At 46.8% G+C, this 23,446-nt stretch overlaps 1 protein-coding gene across 3 annotated transcripts in view; it reads right to left on the reverse strand.

Moving 5' to 3' along the window:
• Positions 1 to 14,608, reverse strand: part of LOC112235062 (glutamate receptor ionotropic, kainate 5-like) — a 23,636-nt gene extending 9,028 nt beyond the window's left edge. For all 3 annotated transcript variants that reach the window (XR_006079739.1, XM_042304951.1, XM_042304950.1), the window contains exons 1-10: positions 14,381 to 14,608; positions 13,974 to 14,138; positions 11,672 to 11,769; positions 11,146 to 11,311; positions 8,124 to 8,302; positions 7,265 to 7,318; positions 3,469 to 3,627; positions 2,993 to 3,145; positions 1,045 to 1,149; positions 1 to 102 (exon numbers count right to left, since the gene is read on the reverse strand). The exon at positions 1 to 102 is cut by the window's left edge and continues 6 nt beyond it. Coding sequence is in view for 2 of the 3 variants with exons in the window: in XM_042304951.1 (XP_042160885.1) it covers positions 1 to 102; positions 1,045 to 1,149; positions 2,993 to 3,145; positions 3,469 to 3,627; positions 7,265 to 7,318; positions 8,124 to 8,302; positions 11,146 to 11,311; positions 11,672 to 11,769; positions 13,974 to 14,138; positions 14,381 to 14,492 (1,293 nt within the window). In the remaining variant the exon portion in view is untranslated. The remainder of the gene's footprint in view (positions 103 to 1,044; positions 1,150 to 2,992; positions 3,146 to 3,468; positions 3,628 to 7,264; positions 7,319 to 8,123; positions 8,303 to 11,145; positions 11,312 to 11,671; positions 11,770 to 13,973; positions 14,139 to 14,380) is intronic.
• Between the last annotated feature and the right edge of the window lie 8,838 nt (positions 14,609 to 23,446).

Below are 23,446 nucleotides of genomic sequence, written 5' to 3' on the forward strand. Positions count from 1 at the left end.
GGTGGTGACGATGAGGGTCTTGTTGGCCAGTGTTTCCGAGACGTTGATGTCCAGACTGGTGGCGTTCATAGCCAGTGTGTTGTTGGAGTACCAGATACCAATCTGAGGGAGGGAGAGAGAAAGGGGAGAGAGAGAGAGAGAGAGAGAGAGAGAGAGAGAGAGAGAGAGAGAGAGAGAGAGAGAGAGAGAGAGAGAGAGAGAGAGAGAGAGAGAGGGGGGAGAGAGAGAGTGAGAGAGAGAGAGAGGGGAGAGAGAGAGAGAGAGAGAGAGAGAGAGAGAGAGAGAGAGAGAGAGAGAGAGAGAGAGAGAGAGAGAGGAGAGAGGAGAGAGGAGAGAGAGGGAGAGAGAGAGAAAGAGAGAGACAGAGACAGAGAGAGAGAGAGAGAGAGAGAGAGAGAGAGAGAGAGAGAGAGAGAGAGAGAGAAAGAGAGGATAATAATTGCAGGATGTGTGTGATTATACAGGAGGTATAGTAAATCCATGTGACAGTGTAAAACAAGAAGGATCTAGAATCCAGAGGACAAGCCCAAAGGCACTTTGGGAAATAAACTATATGTTCACATACATCTCTCTATGGGTCAGATAGGAGGTAATGGCTCTAAAGATAGAATTATCATTTTTTTCTAAAGCCCTATATTTTCCCTTCTCGTGCTGCATTTCTAAAAGAACAGTTTCTAGGAGCGTTGTAGATAGATGTCAGCACCCTCACTGTGTTTGAAATGTAGAACGTTAAAGACCTTCACGTTCAGAGGGAAAACCATCTAATTACAATACGAGCGCTACATTTTTGGAGATCCCCTTGGAGTCTCGTATCGCAAATGTCGACCCAAAAACAACCATTGATTTTGCTGTTCTATTTAGTCTTTAGTCCTCAGCTGGTGTTATCGTTAAGTACATACTGTACCTAGCGAATCACAAAGCACTTCCATAGCATAACCAATTCTAATTATATGGCTAGAATGTCACTGTTAGGGAGGATTACTGTCAACATGGAAGCCATTTTGTGTCAAACTCTGTTTCTCTATAACCCCAGTGCCATCTGACCTCTCTGTGACCCCTGCGCTGTTTCTCCAGAATCCTCAGTGTGTAGTTGGTTCTCTGTCCTTTACTGTTGAACTCCACATGGCCTGTCAGACCATCATACTCCACCTGACAGAGAGAGAGGGAGGGAAAGAGATAGAGAGAAGGAGGGAGGGATGTAGAAATAGTATTATGATGCCAATAAAGCTCATTTGAATTTAATGGAATTTAATGAATTGAGAGAGAAAGAGGTACGAGAGAAAAAGACACAGAGAGAGAGAGAGAGAGCGACAAAGAGAGAGAACACTATACTTACACTACACATATCTAGTACACAGTGTGACAGAGGTGATAGAGCTAAGATGAATGGAGTGGTGGTGAAGGAGACAAAGAGAGATGAGGAGACAAAGAGAGATGGAGCACAGGCAGCCATGAAGACAGCTCGTCAATGAGACACACAGACAACCAGCCTTGTCAAATAACAAAGAATAACAAGGTAGGGGGAGTGCCAGATGGAAGACAGACAGACAGACAGAGTGACACAACCACCTATTACCAACAACAATGGACCCCAGTACAACGACATGGTGGGTAGGACAGGAGTGTGACCCAACACAATGACATGGTGGGCAGGACAGGAGTGTGACCCAACACAATGACATGGTGGGCAGGACAGGAGTGTGACCCAACACAACGACTTGGTGGGCAGGACAGGAGTGTGACCCAACACAACGACTTGGTGGACAGGACAGGAGTTTGACCCAACACAACGACATGGTGGGCAGGACAGGAGTGTGACCCAACACAACGACATGGTGGACAGGACAGGAGTTTGACCCAACACAACGACATGGTGGGCAGGACAGGAGTGTGACCCAACACAACGACATGGTGGACAGGACAGGAGTTTGACCCAACACAACGACATGGTGGGCAGGACAGGAGTGTGACCCAACACAACGACATGGTGGGCAGGACAGGAGTGTGACCCAACACAACGACATGGTGGGCAGGACAGGAGTGTGACCCAACACAACGACATGGTGGGCAGGACAGGAGTGTGACCCAACACAATGACATGGTGGGCAGGACAGGAGTGTGACCCAACACAACGACATGGTGGGCAGGACAGGAGTGTGACCCAACACAACAACATGGTGGGCAGGACAGGAGTGTGACCCAACACAACGACATGGTGGGCAGGACAGGAGTGTGACCCAACACAACGACATGGTGGGCAGGACAGGAGTGTGACCCAACACAACGACATGGTGGGCAGGACAGGAGTGTGACCCAACACAACAACATGGTGGGCAGGACAGGAGTGTGACCCAACACAACGACATGGTGGGCAGGACAGGAGTGTGACCCAACACAACGACATGGTGGGCAGGACAGGAGTGTGACCCAACACAACGACATGGTGGGCAGGACAGGAGTGTGACCCAACACAACAACATGGTGGGCAGGACAGGAGTGTGACCCAACACAACGACATGGTGGGCAGGACAGGAGTTTGACCGAACACAATGACATGGGGGGTAGGACAGGAGTTTGACCCAACACAACGACATGGTGGGCAGGACAGGAGTGTGATCCAACACAACGACTTGGTGGGCAGGACAGGAGTGTGACCCAACACAATGACATGGTGGGCAGGACAGGAGTGTGACCCAACACAACGACATGGTGGGCAGGACAGGAGTGTGACCCAACACAATGACATGGTGGGCAGGATAGGAGTGTGACCCAACACAATGACATGGTGGGCAGGACAGGAGTGTGACGGACTGATATGCTGTAGTTGCTGGTGACTTGTTTAACAGTGTGGCTGCTATTGGTATTTAAAAGTCAGATATATTGTTATGAGAAGAAACAACTCAAATTAAGACTCAAAATAAAAGTGAACTGTGTGTGTGTGTGCGTATGTGTGTGTGTGTGTGTGTGTGTGTGTGTGCGTGTGTGTACTGACCATGCGTAGGTAGTTCATGAGGCTGGTGCCGTGTTGCCAGATCTGAGGAGAGGTGCAGCTGAGAGGTTTGACTCCAATCTCCTGACTCCTGTTGAGCTCCCTCACCGCCCCCACCACAACGTGCACCGCGTCAAACATCAACGCTGACGACAACTGGAGGGGGAGAACGAGGTGCACCGGAGAAAGAGAGGAGAAATGGGCAGGAGGAGGAGAAGAGAGTTGCAGGAGGGCGAAGAGGGGTGGTAGGTAAGGAATTGCAGGAGGGAGGTAGGAGTAACATGGTTCATAACATAGTAATAACTTTATTCCATTTTGGTGTCTGTATTTGGTGATTCAATGAGACAAGTGTCCATATGGACCATGTGATACCTACACACCAGGAACTAACACTTGTTATCATACAATTTCTCAGTTAAAACAAGGTATGCACCGGCTGACACAGGGATGTGTGAATGTAACACTCTGGTAGAACATACCGCAGGCCCGGGGTAGATGAGATCACAGCCCTCCCTCCAGGACAGGTTGAGACTCCTGATGAACTCCAGGTAGAATGGATGGGTGGTGTTGAACATGGAGAACCCTATGATGTTGGACTGGTCATCGACTATGTCATCCAGCCTCAGCAGGGGGAAGTCCTGGGAGAGGGTGAGGAGAGGATAAGATGGGTGAGTGACGTGTATGAAATCTCAGAAACAGAAACAGAGAGCGAGACAGAGTTTACTGTTCATTTGTGTTTATTTCACTTGCTTTGGCAATGTAAACATATGCCTCCCATGCCAATAAAGCCCTTTGAATTGAATGAAGAGTGAGAGAGAGGCCAATAAAGCCCATTTGAATTGAATGAAGAGAGAGCGAGGCGCATGCGCGTACCCCCTTTGACACATGGGGAGATAGTAGCTCTGTTTTGTACCGTCAAAACTGTGAATATATGTAGAGGCCAGACAACATAGTTCACATTAAGCCTTTAAAATCATTATATCCCCAAGCAGCCGGGAGAGAGTGAGCAGCATACCAATCTGTGAGCAGAGTGAGCAGCATACCAATCTGTGAGCAGAGTGAGCAGCATACCAATCTGTGAGCAGAGTGAGCAGCGAACCAATCTGTGAGCAGAACCAATCTGTGAGCAGAGTGAGCAGCATACCAATCTGTGAGCAGAGTGAGCAGCGAACCAATCTGTGAGCAGAGTGAGCAGCAACCAATCTGTGAGCAGAGTGAGCAGCGAACCAATCTGTGAGCAGAGTGAGCAGCATACCAATCTGTGAGCAGAGTGAGCAGCGAACCAATCTGTGAGCAGAGTGAGCAGCATACCAATCTGTGAGCAGAGTGAGCAGCATACCAATCTGTGAGCAGAGTGAGCAGCATACCAATCTGTGAGCAGAGTGAGCAGCGAACCAATCTGTGAGCAGAGTGAGCAGCGAACCAATCTGTGAGCAGAGTGAGCAGCGAACCAATCTGTGAGCAGAGTGAGCAGCGAACCAATCTGTGAGCAGAGTGAGCAGCGAACCAATCTGTGAGCAGAGTGAGCAGCGAACCAATCTGTGAGTAAAACGAAGCTGAGACTCAAATCCAACAAGCCATGGCTTCCCTTAAAGGAAAAGACAAAGAACAACTTGGAGATGCAAATGAGAGCAACAAACAGTTGAAGGATATCCAGTTCTCACCAAAACAAACAACAGTTACAATCTGTTGTTAAAAAAAGTTGATTCTATCATGTAAGCTATGCATATACAGGGCGGGCGCGTGGATGAAACAATAAAATTGGCCTTCTGGAAACAAAGGCACAAACTTTAGAAGATGAACTGGATCAGCTAGAAAACAAATAGAGACAAAATAATACGAGAATATTGTCCCTACCAGAAGACAAGAAAAAAGAGATCTTTCCAGCTATGTGATCAAGCTGATATTGGAGGAGCTTAGTGTGGATGTATTGCCGGAGGATCTGGAGCGAAGACATCGGATCAGCGTGAAGCAGAAGAACGCTAAATACCCTCGCTTGGTAATCTTTAATCTGTGGAACTATCAGACCAAATTCAACATTCTGAGGGCACAGGGTTATAAAGAGATCAAGGTCCACGGCCAGCCCATTTGATTCGTCCAGGACCTGTCTGCTAGGCTGAGAAAAAAACGCAAGCAATTCATTCTGATCAGACAGTCACTGGAGATAAAAGGAATCAAGTCTCAACTCTGATTCCCGGCAGTACTGTAGGTATGGAAGGGAACACAGAGAATGGAGTTCACAAGTACTGATGAAGCCCTGAACAGGCTGCAAGAAACCTTTCCAGTTGAAAGAGAGCCCAGTGCCCTGAGGAGAGGCAGAAGCAGGAAAAAAACAATAAGAACACTAGGCTACATACAGTGATGCCCCAGACCAACTTATCGTAAATTGAGACAATCTTCCTTGTATTTGAGTTCTGGGCAGATTAGAAAAGGATATTGAATCATTATTAGTCCTTGTTTTAAGATTTAATGGTGGTTGTTAGTGAGAATGGAGAGGGGCTATATCCAGGGGATTGGGAGGGGGTGACTGGGAGGGCATCAGACACTTCTCTGAGGTGTGCTTGGGGCCTCCACTCATCCCATTTCAGTCTCTCAGAGGACCCACTCACCCCAGCCACTATACTTCAATTTAATTTATAAGGTAATACAAACCAAACACAGTACTTAAGTGGCAGTCTTTCTTTAAATGTATGTACAATGTATTATCCACAGCTTTTTTGGTACATTAGGAGAGGTGTCAGAGCTAAAAACAATATATATATATAAAAAGGCATAGTACTATGACGTACTGAGCTTCATGTTTTTTTTGTGTGTGTTTTGTTATATGTCTGCTCAGCCCACACACTCTATATATGTAATGTATACAATAACTGTGTACTGTATTTATACTATGATCCTTCCATTCTATGGAAGGCCTACTGCCATCATATGTCATGTCTGCTAAAATGTTTTACTTGGTTCTTCAATGATACATGAAACAGTTAAGGTTAACTTTGAGTCTCTACATGGCCAACTAAATCCAACATATCACATGGAATGATGGGGGTAAAAGCATATGGTTCTCGAACACTTCAAAATATTGTCAGCAGATGTGGTTTTCTTGAAAGAGTAAAACATGATAAAAGGAGAAATTGAACATTTAAAGAAGAGTTGGAGAAGCTTATGCTCCCACCTACTGTAGTAACAGCAAGGATGTAGGCATCCTGATAAATAAGAATACACCATTTCCCCTTCTACCTTACATGGTGAAAAATACACATTGACTTCATTGTACTGTATATCCCACCAGGGGCAAATCTGGTGTTTTTTGATAGAATTTAAGCGATATTAGATCAAATCCAGGAAGGAACTATTATTTTAGCAGCTGACTTAAATTATACATTTGATATGATTGACAGACTTAGTAATACAAAAAAAGATGTTACCTTTAACCTCAATTATATAAAAACATGTAAACTCCTATTTTTTCATACATTATATATACTATATATATTTCAGCCACACCCATTGCTGACAGGTGTATAATATCGGGCACACAGCCATGCAATCTCCATAGAGAAACATTGGCAGTAGAACGGCCTTACTGAAGAGCTTTTTTCAGTGACTTTCAATGTGGCACCTTTCCGACAAGTCCGTTCGTCAAATTTCTGCCCTGCTAGAGCTGGCCTAGTTTTAATGGTTCGGGCTAGGCCCCTTAGTTCCAGTGAAGGCAAATCTTAATGCTACAGCATTCAATGACATTTCCTGTTTCAGCCTGACATTGTCTCTGTGCACAAAGTGAGGTCCATATAGAACTGGTTTGTCGAGATCGGTGTGGAAGAACTTGACTGGCCTGCAAAGAGCCCTGACCTCAACCCCATCGAACACCTTTGGGATGAATTGGAACGCCAACTGCGAGCCAGGCCTAATTGTCCAACATCAGAGCCCGACTTCACTAATGCTCTTCTGGCTGAATGGAAGCGCAGCAATGTTCCAACATCTAGTGGAAAGCCTTCCCAGAAGAGTGGAGGCTGTTATAGCAGCAAAGGGGGACTAACTCCATATTAATGCCCATGATTTTTGAATGAGATGTTCAGGGAGCATACTTTTGGTCATGTAGTGCATTTCTCTCTGAATGTTGTAATGTGTTTCACCCACCTGGCACGCCCCTGAGCCCCGTCCCTCACACACACCCAGGGACAAAGAGAGGGATTGAGAAGGAGGCGGAAGGAAGGACACAGAGGAGAGGAAAGGTGGAAGGATGGCAAGAATGCTGAGGCGTTGGTGCGTTCTTACCATGGTGGTGAGGATGTACTTATAAAACGCTGATGTCATTCCCAACTCTGACGCCTGTGGAGAGAGAGAGAAGCGAATGGGGGAGGGGAGACAGAGAGAAGGAGAGTGAGATAGAAAGTAAGAGGGAAGAGGGGGAAGATAGATGGAGAGGGGAAGTGGTAGGTGACAGAGTGAGGGCGAGAAGGACAGAAGCAGAGAGAGAGAGAGAAAGAGAGAGATAGAGAGAGAGAGAGAGAGAGAGAGAGAGAGAGGGATGACAAGAGAGAGAGGGATAGAAAGAGAGAGCTTACCATAACCACAGTGTTAAATTGTCAAACTTACACAATAAAGCTTAAGGCAGAGAGTAGACAGAGCAGAGAAGCAGAGAGCAGTGGTAATGCATGTACTGACAGACAGACAGACAGACAGACAGACAGACACAGTTCTATATAAAGGCCCATCTCTGAGTCACTCCTGTGCTCTGACTGCCTTTGCTACAGGCTGTACAATATACATCATCATAACACCTATGGACCCATTATCACCACTGAATATGGATTACAGCATGTCAAATAGACAAGCTGTTAGTACGATTTCAGCTGCTTAAGATAATAGAACCATTGTTGCTCCCTGTATAACTTCACAGGGTTCTCTGCATTACTGTCCTGTATCCAGCAAGCAACAATCATCAGTCAAATTGTTCTTGAGCTAGAAGTAGACCCAGACCACAGTTCTATGATCGGATTATTATACCCAGATACTAAATCAGTCAATAGGTACAACTTCTCAGCCTGATCTCAGATCTGTTTGTGCTCTACAGGCGACAACTCATGTAGCTACTCTATAAAAACCACCCTAGCACTGAGGCATGACCTCTGACCTTTTTAAGGATGAGGTAGGAGATGGAGGCGTTGGCGTCGATGATGATGGTGGCCACCTTGTCGTCTCGTATCTCCTTCAGCAGAGGGGTGGGATCCAGGCTGTCATCCAGCATCCTGATTGACAGGGTCTCCCTGGAGATCAGGAAGCGCCGCACTAGCTCCTCCAATCGCAGAAGGCCTTAGGGGCAGAGCCGGGAGAGAGCCGGAGAGAAGAGGAAGAGAAGGGATAGAATAACAGAGAAATTTTAGGTGAGACTTTATTTAACATCCACAAACGAACATGGGTTGTTGGAGATTGGCATTGTAAAATGCATAGAAAGTGTGCTGTACTGGTAGTTCTAACAAGAGATCCCATAAATCAGGTTCTGGGGAGATTCAATGATTATATAGCGCTAACCCACCATTATGTCATTGACATAGAATATCTAGCAATTGAAAAAAACTGACCCACCAATCCAATACGGACAGCCTAGTAATTACTTAGCCACGTAAATAGCAACAAGACCCACTAGGGACAAGCCAAACAGAAAAGCTAAATGAACGTCTAACTTTTTTCTCCCCCATTGGCATTCACAATATCAAACGATTCCGGTGATGACATGACGAGTTCGTTCCTCAAAGCATTCTGTACTGCAAATATACAGTACTGTAGCTAGTCCCTGGGCCAAACACTATGGAAAGGTCCTTGGGGTTTAGAATATAAATTCTAATTCCCATTCTAATTCTATATTCTCTAGTAAAACACTGCCAGAAAAGTAAATAAGAGGAGCTACCAGCGTCTGGGGAGCTTCACAAGGAGCTAGAGGGGAGAGAGAGAGGGGAGAGAGAGAGGGGAGGGAGGGAGGGAGGGAGGCAGGGAGGGAGGGAGGGAGGGAGGGAGGGACAGGAGCCTCCCAGAGAGCAGGCCTGTAAGCAGTGTGGTAATCACTGAACCAGGCCAAAAACTTTAATTAGTTTGAAGGAGGAGAAAAATCAATACTCTCTCTCTAGCTTCCTCTCTCTCTCTTTTACACTCTCTCACTAACCTAACCTCTCCTTCTGTCTCTTTCTCTCTAACTGCTCTCTCTCTTTCGCTAACGTCTCCATCTTTTGCTCTCGCTCTTTTGTATCTCTCTCTTTCTTTTCCTATCCTGGTCACTCTCCATTTTGCTCTCCATCTCCTTTCTCATCATCTCTCCCCTGTCCCTCCATTCCTCTCTCCAGCTCTTGCTTCCTCTCTCTCTATCTGTTTTTACCCTCTCCCTCTCTCCTCTCCTTCCTCTAACCTCACCCATCTCATAAAAACTGCATAATGGCACTAGATTAATAGCTGGACGTGACCCATACATAACTAGAGAAGGAAACCTCCCCAAAAACATTTCAGTGAGCCGAAAAGAACCGGAAAATACCTGGAAATCAACATAAAACATCTTTGTCCATGCAGCAACCGAATGGACAATATAAGAAGAAAAAAAGAAACCATCTTGGTCTCCTTGCATTACTCATCACTACATCTGATATGTGATGGACGGCGGACCTATCTCTCACACACACACATAACGTCCACTTATCCTGAAATCCACTCGCCGGAGGTAGATGGAAAAATATGAAAACCCCTGTTGGCTGTAACCATGGTGTGTTAATCATCTATCTCTCTGCAGCACACTGACTGTACGTACGTGTGTGTGGAGGGAGTCAGGCAGTCAGCCTGTTGAGTGGCAGTTAGCACCTATTCTGCAGCCATGGCAACCAGCAGCTCGGCATGGCGATAGCTTCCACAGCCAAGTGGGTCAGAATCTGTGGGTAACGGTAACCTTGAGGAGATCACTTCCCAGACAAATATAGAGCCTAATCTGCACCCACAATCACTATATCACCATGACTACCGTACCTGTTGCTTTTAAAACCTCTTCCAAATAGAAAAGCTTTTTGTGAACACATCAAATAGACTCAAGGCTCACATCTCACATCAGAAAATGGATGGAAGGTAGTAGGCCTGTGTATCACATCAAAATCACTGATCATATCGGTGTACATTTTCTGATGTATTTCAAAGGGTCTCATGTTCAAAGTGGCAAGTCTATGAAGAGGAGAGGAGCTCTTCATTTTCTGAGACTGAAACAGGATTACAGCTCTTTAGAATAATTACTGTGCATCAATCATTAAATCAATAGTCTGATAGAGCAACTTACAATTGTAGGAGCTCAGTCTTTATACTGTATCAGGAGCCTGACAGGTGGTTGACTGTCTGGCCAAGTGCTGGAGGATGAGTAAGAGGTAGATACTGTTGGAGTGTGATTTGTATGGACCACAAGTTGTGTTGTTTGCATGTACAGTTTAGTGAACTTTAAGAGCAGCCTGTTAGAATGAGTGTCTAGCAGCAGGGGACAGTCATATTCGCCCAGACAGTGTGAATGTGCCAAGATGCCGTGAGCTCGCACAGGGAGTGTGAGATACATGAACACACACACACAAAGGCACACACACAAAGGCACACACACAAAGGCACACACACAAAGGCACACACACAAAGGCACACACACAGGGCCTCCCGAGTGGCACAGTGGTCTAAGGCAATGCATCGCAGTGCTAGAGGCATCACTACAGATCTGGGTTCGATCCCGGACTGTGTCGCGACCGGAAGACCCATGAGGCAGCACATAATTGGCCCAGCGTCTTCCGGGTTAGGGGAGTGTTTGGCAGGCTGGAATGTCCATGTCCCATCATGCTCTAGCAACTCCTTGTGGCGGCCGAGCGCATGCACACTGACATCGATCGACAGCTGTACGATGTTTCCTCCGACACATTGGTGCGGCTGGCTTCCAGGTTAAACGAGCAGTGCGGCTTGACTGGGTCATGTTTTGGAGGATGCATGTCTCTTGACCTTCGCCTCTCCCGAGTCCATACGGGAGTTGCAGCGATGGGACAAGACCAGGGAGAAAAATGGCTAAAACGTTAAAAAAGATTTGGTAATAAGAATTTAAATAAACACACAATTACACACACATCTACATGCGTTTGCACAAGCACACAGATACTCACACTCGGCCTTGGCGCAGACCAGGCTGGCTGAGGGGTAGCTGAGGGATCGTAGGATGGCTGCCACGGCCAGGCTCAGGTCCTCGTTGCTAGGGTACAGACTGACCGAGGCAAAACGCAGGTAGGGCAACCTGGGAGTCTCCTCTGGACCTATCTTTACATGTGGGATCTGGAGAGGAGAGGAGAGGAGAGGAGAGGAGGAGGAGGAGGGGAAGGAAGGGAAGGAAGAGTAAAAGGAAGTGGAAGAGGAGGAGGAGGGAAGAGGGGAGGAGAGTATAAAGGAAGTAGCGGGCGAAAGGAAGGAAGGAAGAGCAGAGAAGGCAATGATATCAAAGTACCAGTATAGAAAACATTAAGGAGGAAACAGAAATGAGGAGAGGCAGGGAAGAGGAGAACAGAGTGAGAAGGGATAAAAGGCCAAAGGGAATAAAGAGAAAACAGATGGAAGAAGTGGTTGATGGTTAATTTCACGAGGAGAGATTCAGCGAACGTGCATATTCATGCATGTGTGTATGTTTGTGCCACTCACCTCCTTCTCTCCACATATATGACTGACAGTAGAGCCAGAAGCAGGGCTGTTGGCAGGGCCTATCACAGACACCACTCCTTTAGGTAGAATCTGGCACACTGAGAGGAGAGGGAGACAGAGGGACAGAAGTCAACCAGGTGCACTTCTCTTAAAAGAAATAACTTTAGTCTGGGTGCTGTTAGTCTGGGTGCTGTTAGTCTGGGTGCTGTGTTAGTCTGGGTGCTCTGTTAGTCTGGGTGCTCTGTTAGTCTAGGTGCTCTGTTGGTCTAGGTGCTCTGTTAGTCTGGGTGCTCTGTTAGTCTGGGTGCTCTGTTTGTCTGGGTGCTCTGTTAGTCTGGGTGCTCTGTTAGTCTGGGTGCTCTGTAAGTCTAGTAGGTGCTCTGTTAGTCTGGGTGCTCTGTTAGTCTAGGTGCTCTGTTAGTCTGGGTGCTCTGTTAGTCTGGTGGGAATGTATTTCTATATTTTTGTCTGTTGCTATAAATGTTGAAGTGCAGTCTATTGTTTCTAATGCTTGTGGACCTCAGAACTCTTACTCACTCCTTGGTTTATCCTTTATCCCTCTGGCTTGGTTCCATTATACCACCTTCCCTTCACGGGCAGAGGGAAGGGAGTGAATTTGTAGAGTGGAACCTAGCCATTGCCTACACCTTAAAATTCCTTTGTGACTACTGATGGGGCAGCATGGTGGAAACTCCATCTTGCCTACTGTTAGGGCGTGTTCAGTCTGTCAATCAGTCTGTAAGTCAGTCTGTTCTGTCTCATAGTTAACATATTGCTCAATGATCAGCTCCTGTTACTGATCAATGCCACTGACATACTGATTAAGGCCAACATGCCTTCCTGCCACACTGCACTGTGTCACAGTAACCATGGTTGTTGAACCTAGACAGTAACAGGGAAACGAGGCCTCTGAGTCAATGATTGACAGGGGGTAATAATGGCACCCATCATGGGGCTACAGTAAGTACATGGGTGCATCTTCACGTCAGTTCAGCTGAAGGAAATGAGACGAGGAGAAGAAGCTGCTTCAGATTCACCCTGGGCTCCATTTCATTCCACTACATCTCTCCACCCTCATCATCCATAACCTCTGCTGTGTGCGTGTTCGTGTGTGTGTGTGTGTGTGTGTGTGTGTGTGTGTGTGTGTGTGTGTGTGTGTGTGTGTGTGTGTGCGTCTCATACAGCTACAGCTGAAAGATGAGGCCTGTGATCCAAGGACCCTGATGGCAAATACACCTGTCAGAGTGTCCTGCCCACTGGTCAAGGACACACACACACACACATACACATACTGTACTGTACATTCACATACGTCCACACACAGTCACTTCTCTCTCCAGCTCGCTGTGGCCATTGGCAGGGTGGTGACCTCTTGGAATGGGAACAACAAGTGTCTGTATCCTGATATAAATCATTGGTCTGTGAGCTAATACACATAAACTACTGAATGAAATCCTCAATCTGTTTTGTACATAATGTCTGTAGTTACTGTATTACAGGTCAGTACTGGTCTGCACTGGACTGTGCTGGTATTAGTGGTCAGTACTGGTCTGTACTGGACTGTGCTGGTATTACTGGTCAGTACTGGACTGTACTGGTATTACTGGTCTATACTGATATTACTGGTCAGTACTGGTCTGTACTGCTCTGTACTGGTCTCATCTGATATTACTGGTCAGTACTGGTCTGTACTGGTATTACTGGTCAGTACTGGTCTGTACTTGTCTGTACTGGTATTACTGGTCCGTACTGGTCAGTACTGGTCTGTACTCTTCTGTACTGGTCTGTACTGATATTACTGTCCAGTACTGGTCTCTACTGGTATTACTGGTCAATACTGGTCTCTACTGGTTTTGCTGGTCAATACTGGTCTCTACTGGTATTACTGGTCAGACTGGTCTCTGCTGGTATTACTGGTCAGTACTGGTCAATACTGGTATTACTGGTTTGTACTGGTCTGTACTGATATCACTGGTCAGTACTGGTATTACTGATCAGTACTTGGCTGTACTGGTCTCTACTAGTATTACTGGTCAGTACTGGTCTCTATTGGTATTACTGGTCAGTACTGGTCTCTACTGGTATTACTGGTCAGTACTGGTCTCTACTGGTATTGCTGGTCTGTACAAGTGGCTGTGGTCGTGTAATGGTTTGTACTAGTCTTTACTGAATCTGTTTAGTCCTGGTCTGTATTCATCTGTGCTGGTCTCTCCTGGTATTAATAGTCTTACTAGTCATTACTGGTCTTACTGGTCTGTACCTGTCAGTACTGGTCTTACTGGTCTGTGGTGGTGTTACTCACTGGTGTCAGTGGTCTCATACTGGGAGTCCCTCTGCAGTTCGAATATGTCCACCTCCACACGGGCTTTGGCCCCTCCCTCCATCACACTGTTGATGTTCTCCCTGGCCAGGGCCAGAGCCAGCCGCTCCCCACGCCCACACACTGACTGGTCATCCAGGATCGCAGCTACATGGGGAGGGAGGGAGATGGAACGGGAGAAAACATTGATGTTACTCACCATTAGACAGTAAGACAAAAAGAGAGGAGACAAGTAGAGTATTTACGAGGGGTGTGAAGGCCAGGTGAGTGAGTGGGTGTGTCCTGGTGGAGGGGGGTGAGACACCGGGGGAGGAGGGGGAGACAGACACCTGAGGGTGATCAAGGGATGGAAGGAGGGATGGATGGATGATTGATAGATGGACACTCACCCATCCGGACGGAGGAGAGCAGGGCGGCCTGGCTTCCGGAGCGTGGTGCCATGGTAACTAGCAGGAAGGAGGAGAAGTGTATCGACAGCAGCAGCGCTGGCAGAGCCGGCATCTTCTACTGCTCCTCATGGAGAACGGTCTGCTGGCTGCCTGCTTGCTACCTACAGGACGGGAGGATACATTACAAACACAAAATATACACAAGCACACAGACACACACTCACAAACGCACACACACACATAAATACTGTCACGCCTGCTCCCGCTCTTCCCCAGAGATCCGGGCTCCCCAGCATTGCGCACACCTGCCATCATCATTACGCACTCCTGCTATCATCATTACGCACACCTGCCTTCCCCCTGTCACGCTCATCAGCGATTATTGGACTCACCAGGACTCGATCTGTCCCTATATCTGTCTGGTTCCCCACTCTGTTCCCTGCTTCTGCATTGATTGTCTTATGTCCTTGTATACCCGTGTGTTGACGCTGTCTGTTCCTGATGAAATGTTTGACTCACCGTACCTGCTTCTCATCCCCGGCATCGGTCCTTACACACACACACAATCGTTCTCACTCTGTGCACACATCTGTAGCTCCAATGGTTACATCTCTATTCAAAGAGCTTGTTACGATCACATGAGACCCACACATGAAATACACACACAAACACACACAGCACTGCCTGCTGCAAAACCACCCTCACTCACTCTGAGTGACAACCCCTGTTCTAAGTGACAGTTTAATGTGTGTGTGAGAATAGACAAGAAGATAAAGTGTGTGTGTGGTGTATAGCGTCTTGTTTCTGCTCACAGTCAGCTGGTCATGACCCTCAGTTTGACCTCTGAGATGTGTGCGTGATGTGTGTGTCTGGTATCTGTGTGAGTTGTAGATGAGTCACCTTTGACCTTGTAGGCACAACACAGCAGCTTGACTGCTTCTATCTGACCCCAGGGAGGTGAGGATGTTTTGCCTCTCCATCTCTCTTCTCTCCCTCCTTGCCTTCATTTCCCCTCATGCTTTTCTTTTTTTACTCTCCCTCCCTTTCTCCCTCTCCCTCTTAGCTCTCCCTTTCTCCCTTAGCTCTCCCCTTCTCCCTCCCTTTCTCCCTCTCCCTCTTAGCTCTCCCTTTCTCCCTCTCCCTCTTAGCTCTCCCTTTCTCCCTCTCCCCTTAGCTCTCCCTTTCTCCCTCTCCCTCTTAGCTCTCCCTTTCTCCCTCCCCCTTAGCTCTCCCTTTCTCCCTCTCCCTCTTAGCTCTCCCTTTCTCCCTCTCCCCTTAGCTCTCCCTTTCTCCCTCTCCCCCTTAGCTCTCCCTTTCTCCCTCTCCCTATAGCTCTCCCTTTCTCCCTCTCCCCATAGCTCTCCCTTTCTCCCTCTCCCCATAGCTCTCCCTTTCTCCCTTTCCCCCTGTAGCGCTTCATTTTTCCCTCTCCCCCTTAGCTCTCCCTTTCTTTTATTGTTCTCTCATATCATATCTGTCTGACTTCATCCTACCCTCCTGCCCCACATGCACCCGACCATCATCCAGGTCCATCTCCCTTCAGCAGCCCCATAGCAGACTAAACACTACGGGTGACAGGGCTTTCAGTTGTGCAGCCCCTCAGCTGTGGAACACACTTCCAGTCACTGTCAGGACTGCAGAGTCTCTGGCGTCATTTAAGGCACATCTAAAGACTGAGCAATGCAGAAAAGCTTTCAAGGATCTACAGTACCAGTCAAAAGTTTGGACATACCTACTCAGTCAAGGATACTTCTTTATTTGTACTATTTTCTACATTGTAGAATAGTAGTGAAGGCATCAAAACTATGAAATAGTGGCATACAGTGCCACTGACACGGCCTGCAACGAAAACATGCGGTCTCTCCTTCACTGCAGCCGAGGTGAGTAAGACATTTAAACGTGTTAACCCTCGCAAGGCTGCAGGCCCAGACGGCATCCCCAGCCGCGCCCTCAGAGCATGCGCAGACCAGCTGGCCGGTGTGTTTACGGACATATTCAATCAATCCCTATACCAGTCTGCTGTTCCCACATGCTTCAAGAGGGCCACCATTGTTCCTGTTCCCAAGAAAGCTAAGGTAACTGAGCTAAACGACTACCGCCCCGTAGCACTCACTTCCGTCATCATGAAGTGCTTTGAGAGACTAGTCAAGGACCATATCACCTCCACCCTGCCTGACACCCTAGACCCACTCCAATTTGCTTACCGCCCAAATAGGTCCACAGACGATGCAATCTCAACCACACTGCACACTGCCCTAACCCATCTGGACAAGAGGAATACCTATGTGAGAATGCTGTTCATCGACTACAGCTCGGCATTCAACACCATAGTACCCTCCAAGCTCGTCATCAAGCTCGAGACCCTGGGTCTCGACCCCGCCCTGTGCAACTGGGTACTGGACTTCCTGACGGGCCGCCCCCAGGTGGAGAGGGTAGGCAACAACATCTCCTCCCCGCTGATCCTCAACACTGGGGCCCCACAAGGGTGCGTTCTGAGCCCTCTCCTGTACTCCCTGTTCACCCACGACTGCGTGGCCACGCACGCCTCCAACTCAATCATCAAGTTTGCGGACGACACAACAGTGGTAGGCTTGATTACCAACAACGACGAGACGACCTACAGGGAGGAGGTGAGGGCCCTTGGAGTGTGGTGTCAGGAAAATAACCTCACACTCAACGTCAACAAAACTAAGGAGATGATTGTGGACTTCAGGAAACAGCAGAGGGAACACCCCCCTATCCACATCAATGGAACAGTAGTGGAGAGGGTAGCAAGTTTTAAGTTCCTCGGCATACACATCACAGACAAACTGAATTGGTCCACTCACACAGACAGCATTGTGAAGAAGGCGCAGCAGCGCCTCTTCAACCTCAGGAGGCTGAAGAAATTCGGCTTTTCACCAAAAGCACTCACAAACTTCTACAGATGCACAATCGAGAGCATCCTGGCGGGCTGTATCACCGCCTGGTACGGCAACTGCTCCGCCCTCAACCGTAAGGCTCTCCAGAGGGTAGTGAGGTCTGCACAACGCATCACCGGGGGCAAACTACCTGCCCTCCAGGACACCTACACCACCCGATGTTACAGGAAGGCCATGAAGATCATCAAGGACATCAACCACCCGAGCCACTGCCTGTTCACCCCGCTATCATCAAGAAGGCGAGGTCAGTACAGGTGCATCAAAGCTGGGACCGAGAGACTGAAAAACAGCTTCTATCTCAAGGCCATCAGACTGTTAAACAGCCACCACTAACATTGAGTGGCTGCTGCCAACACACTGACACTGACACTGACTCAACTCCAGACACTTTAATAATGGGAATTGATGGGAAATGATGTAAATATATCACTAGCCACTTTAAACAATGCTACCTTATATAATGTTACTTACCCTACATTATTCATCTCATATGCATACGTATATACTGTACTCTATATCATCGACTGCATCCTTATGTAATACATGTATCACTAGCCACTTTAACTATGCCACTTTGTTTACATACTCATCTCATATGTATATACTGTACTCGATACCATCTACTGTATCTTGCCTATGCTGCTCTGTACCATCACTCATTCATATATCCTTATGTACATATTCTTTATCCCCTTACACTGTGTATAAGACAGTAGTTTTGGAATTGTTAGTTAGATTACTTGTTGGTTATTACTGCATTGTCGGAACTAGAAGCACAAGCATTTTGCTACACTCGCATTAACATCTGCTAACCATGTGTATGTGACAAATAAAATTTGATTTGATTTGATATGGAATCACATAGTAACCAAAAAAGTGTTAAACAAATTCAGAAAAGATTATTCAAAGTAGCCACCTTTTGCCTTGATGACAGCTTTGCACATTCTGGGAATTCTCTCAACCAGCTTCATGAGGTAGTCACCTGAAATGCATTTCAATTAACAGGTGTGCCTTGTTAAAAGTTCATTTGTGGATTTTTTTCCCTTCTTAATGCCAATCAGTTGAGCCAATCAGTTGTGTTGTGACAAGGTTGGGGTGGTATACAGAAGATAGCCCTATTTGGTAAAATGCCAAGTCCATATTATGGCAAGAACAACTCATATAATCAAAGAGAAACAATAGTCAATCATTACTTTAAGACATGAAAGTTAGTCAGTGTGGAAAATATGTTTATTCAAGTGCAGTCGCAAAAACCATCAAGTGATATGATGAAACTGGCTCTCATGAGGACCGCCACAGGAAAGAGTTACCTCTGCTGCAGAGGATAAGTTCATTAGAGTTAACTGCACCTCAGTTTGCAGCCCAAATAAATTCTTCACAGAGTTCAAGAAACAGACACATCTCAACATCAACTGTTCAGAGGAGACTACGTGAATCAGGCCTTCGTGGTCGAATTGCTGCAAAGAAATCACTACTATAGGACACCAATAATAAGAAGAGACTTGCTTGGGCCAAGAAACACAAGCAACGGACATTAGACTGGTGGAAATCTGTCCTTTGGTCTGATGAGTCCAAATTTGAGATTTTTGGTTCTAACTGCCGTGTCTTTGTGAGACGCAGAGTAGGTGAATGGATGATCTCCACACCGTGAAGCATGGAGGAGGAGGTGTGATGGTGCTTTGCTGGTGGCACTGTCAGTAATTTATTTAGAATTCAAGGCACACTAAACCAGCATGGCTACCATAGCATTCTGCGGCTACTTTGAATAATATAACATTAAAAAATATATATATATATATATTTAACACTTTTTGATTACTGCTTGATTCCATATGTGTTTTTCATAGTTTTGATGTCTTCACTATTATTATACAATATAGAAAATAGTAAAATATTAAAAAACACCCTTGAATGAGTAGGTGTTTCCAAACGTTTGACTGGTACTCGATGTTAATTAAATGCTCCTGTCCACTGGATCTGATGCCTTGGGTGTGAGAAAAGCACTTTACAAATTAAATGAATTATTATCACTCACCTATCTCCCTGTCGTTCGTTCGTGTGTGTGAGTGTGTGTGAGTGTGTGTGTGTGTGTGTGTGTGTGTGTGGGTGTGTGTGTAATGTCCCACCAGATCACACTGTTCCTGTCATTAGGCTCGGGTAGCGTTGCCATCTGAACACTGAAGCCGTTATGCAAGAGGTTACACACACACAGACGTCACAGTGAGACCACTGCCACATGCTGCTCTGTCACCGTGCCACTCTGCTCTCTGGATCTGACTGAGTTGTGTAATGAAGTGTGTCTTGTAATATATTGTATTTCCTGTATTGTGAATAGATACACTGCACCACACATCTATTCTAAAGAACTGGACCTGGAGTCAGAACAGCTGCTCCCCTTTTCTCAATCTATCTTCACAACGCCAGAGTTAGTGGGTGTTTGTGAGTGGGGGGTGTGTGTGTGTGTGTGTGTGTGTGTGTGCGTCTGTGTGTGCGTGTGTGTGTGTTCCACCAGATCACAGTGTCCAGGTCACACTGTTCCTGTCATTAGGCTCGGGTAGCGTTGACATCTGAACACTGAAGCCATTATGAAAGAGGTAACACACACACAGACAATCTAACTTCACAACGCCAGAGTTAGTGGGTGTTTGTGGGGGGATCTGTGTGTCTGGTGTGTGTATGTGGGGGAGTCTGTGTGTCAGTGTGTGTGTGTCACTATACATGCCTGTGTGTGTCTGCATATGTGTGTGTGTGCCAGCCCATGTATGTACAGTGTGTGTGTGTGTGTGTGTGTGTGTGTGTGTGTGTGTGTGTGTGTGTGTGTGTGTGTGTGTGTGTGTGTGTGTGTGTTGTGTTTGTGTGTGTGTGTGTGTGTGTGTAATGACATATTGATCAAGGGCAGTTGAAGTGGCAGTCAATCAAAACAATGGGGGATCTGTCAGCATTCCACAGGATGCTTCTGATTGGCTATTACCAAGGAGCAGATTGCCCTGATGACCAATAAGGTCTTGGCTTAGCCCCTGAGCGTGATCAATCATTGGATGGAGCCGGTGCTATTTCACTGTTATTGAGAGCTATTGACAGGGCTGGAGAGAGAAGATTAGTCCACAACTACACCTTTCCATCTGTTTCTGAGAGAGAGATTGTAAGGTATAGTTTTTAGAGATCGCAAGGCTGTAAGTATTCACACCAGAGAGAATGAGATGAGAGAGAGAGAGAGAGAGAGAGAGAGACAGAGGGCAGTGTTTTATGTCTGTGGAACATTGTACTCTCTGCTCTTCTAACGGTCTCTGTCTGCTAGTAGCTGTAGGACTGTAGCATCCAAGACAGTGTTATAAGCACCTCTATACCACTGTGTGTGCGTGTACATGTGCGTGTGTGTGTGCGTGTGTGTATTGTCTACCAACACTTTAATTTAGCTTCCTGCTGTAAGTCACCCTGGTTGCTGGCACCAGCCCTGCATAGATATACAGCAGAGGAAGGATGCATGAATATCCACAGTATATGTGTGTGTGTGTGTGTGTGTGTGTGAGTGGTGAGTGTGAGTGAGTGAGTGAGTGAGTGAGTGAGTGAGTGAGTGAGGTGAGTGAGTGAGTGAGTGAGTGAGTGAGTGAGTGAGTGAGTGAGTGAGTGAGTGAGTGAGTGAGTGAGAGAGAGAGAGAGAGAGAGAGAGAGAGAGAGAGAGAGAGAGAGAGAGAGACAGAGACAGACAGACAGACAGACAGACAGACAGACAGACAGACAGACAGACAGACAGACAGACAGACAGACAGACAGACAGACAGACAGACAGACAGACAGACAGACATTATCTTAATTATCAACAGAGAGGGAGGGAGAGAGAGAGAGAGAGAGAGAGAGACAGGGAGGAGAGAGAGAGAGAGACAGGGAGAGAGAGAGAGAGAGACAGGGAGAGAGAGAGAGAGAGAGAGAGAGAGAGAGAGAGAGAGGAGAGGGAGAGAGAGAGAGAGAGGGAGAGAGAGAGAGAGAGGGAGAGAGAGAGAGAGAGAGAGATTGAGAGAGAGCAGGGAGGGAGGAACATTATCTGGTCTACAGCCCCAGGCAGGCAGGCAGAGAGAAGAAGAGAGGACAGAGAGAGAATTAGAGAGAGGAAAAGGGATGAGAGAGAGGAGGGGAAAAGCGGGATGCTAAGAAAGAAATCATTAAGATGGCGAGAAAGCAGCTTGAGGGTGGAAAGAAGGAGAGAGAGGGGGGCTAGCCATTTGTTTCCCCGTCTTCCTTATTGTAAGTAACAAGTCAATCTGACAGTCATCATAATGGAAATAAAAATCATCCACTTCATTTAATTTCAGCGTGGAACAGCTTCTATAGGCTGAGGATTTAAGAACACTGTCCCGCCTACCATTAGGCTAAGGATTATTTTCTGTGTCACAATGAATGGCCATTGCTGGAGGGAGTGTGCACAGTGATGGCTGAGCTACGGTTAGAGAAAGCATAAACCGAGGGTGTTTCAGAGCGTTCCTTAGCCTGTGTGTGTGTGTGTGTGTGTGTGTGTGTGTGTGTGTGTGTGTGTGTGTGTGTGTGTGTGTGTGTGTGTGTGTGTGTGTGTGTGTGTGTGTGTGTGTGTGTGTGTGTGTGTGTGTGTGTGTGTGTGTGTGTGTGTGTGTGCGTGCGTGCGTGCGTGCGTGCGTGCGTGCGTGCGTGCGTGCGTGCGTGCGTGCGTGCGTGCGTGCGTGCGTGCGTGCGTGCGTGCGTGCGTGCGTGCGTGCGTGCGTGCGTGCGTAGCCTCCAGACAATCCGGCTGTGCTGTGGGGTAGTTCACTGCAGTACAATAGGGTGGAGGTGTAATACAGGACCCTTACTTTATCCCTTCAGGCTTTCCACAGGATGAGGTCAGACAGTCTGTGGTGAACATCAAAAGCCCCACTGTGGAACTCTCAATCTGAGATCCCATTGACTCAGCATCTCTCACTATAATCTCTCTCTCTCTCTCTCTCTCTCTATCATTCTCCCACTCTCTCTGTCTCTCATTCGATTTCTCTCTTTCCTACGGTCTCTCTCTATCTCTCTCCCATTCTTTCAATCTTCTCTCTCCTACTCTCTATTTGTCTATCTGTCTCTCTCTCTCTCAATTCAATTACATTCAAGGGGCTTTATTTGCATGGGAAACATATGTTAACATTGCCAAAGCAAGTGAAATAGATAATACACAAAGTCAAATAAACAATAAAAATGAACAGTAAACATTACACTCACAGAAGTTCCAAAAGAATAAAGACATTACGAATGTCATATTATGTATATATACAGTGTTGTAACGATGTGCAAATGGTTAAAGTACGAAAGGGAAAATAAATAAGCAGAAATATGGGTTGTATTTACAATGGTGTTTGTTCTTCACTTGTTGATCTTTTCTTGTGGCAACAGGTCACAAATCTTGCTGCTGTGACGGCACACTGTGGTATTTCACCCAGTAGATATGGGCGTTTGTCAACATTGGCTTTTTTCGAATTCTTTGTGGATCTGTGTAATCTGAGCAAAATAAACTCAACAAAAAAAGAAACGTCCTCTCACTGTCAACTGTGTTTCTTTTCAGCAAACTTAACATGTGTGAATAATTGTATGAACATAACAAGATTCAACAACGGAGACATAAACTGAACAAGTTCCACAGCCATGTGACCATCAGAAATGGAATAATGTGTCCCTGAACAAAGGGGGGGTCAAAATCAAAAGTATCAGTCAGTATCTGGTGTGGCCACCAGCTGCATTAAGTACTGCACTGCATCTCCTCCTCATGGACTGCACCAGATTTGACAGTTCTTGCTGTGAGGTGTTACCCCACTCTTCCACCAAGGAGCCTGCAAGTTCCAGGACATTTCTGGGGGGAACGGCCCTAGCCCTCACCCTCCAATCCAACAGGTCCCAGACGTGCTCAAGAGATTCGGGCTCTTTGCTGGCCATGGCAGAACACTGACATTCCTATCTTGCAGGAAATCATGCACAGAACGAGCAGTATGGCTGGTGGCATTGTCATGCTGGAGGGTCATGTCAGGATGAGCCTGCAGGAAGGGTACCACATGAGGGAGGAGGATGTCTTCCCTGTAACGCACAGTGTTGAGATTGCCTGCAATGTCAACAAGCTCAGTCCATTGATGCTGTGACACACCGCCCCAGACCATGACGG

The sequence above is a fragment of the Oncorhynchus tshawytscha genome, linkage group LG23, assembly GCF_018296145.1.
Source record: "Oncorhynchus tshawytscha isolate Ot180627B linkage group LG23, Otsh_v2.0, whole genome shotgun sequence".
In the NCBI taxonomy this organism is placed as follows: Eukaryota; Metazoa; Chordata; class Actinopteri; order Salmoniformes; family Salmonidae; genus Oncorhynchus; species Oncorhynchus tshawytscha.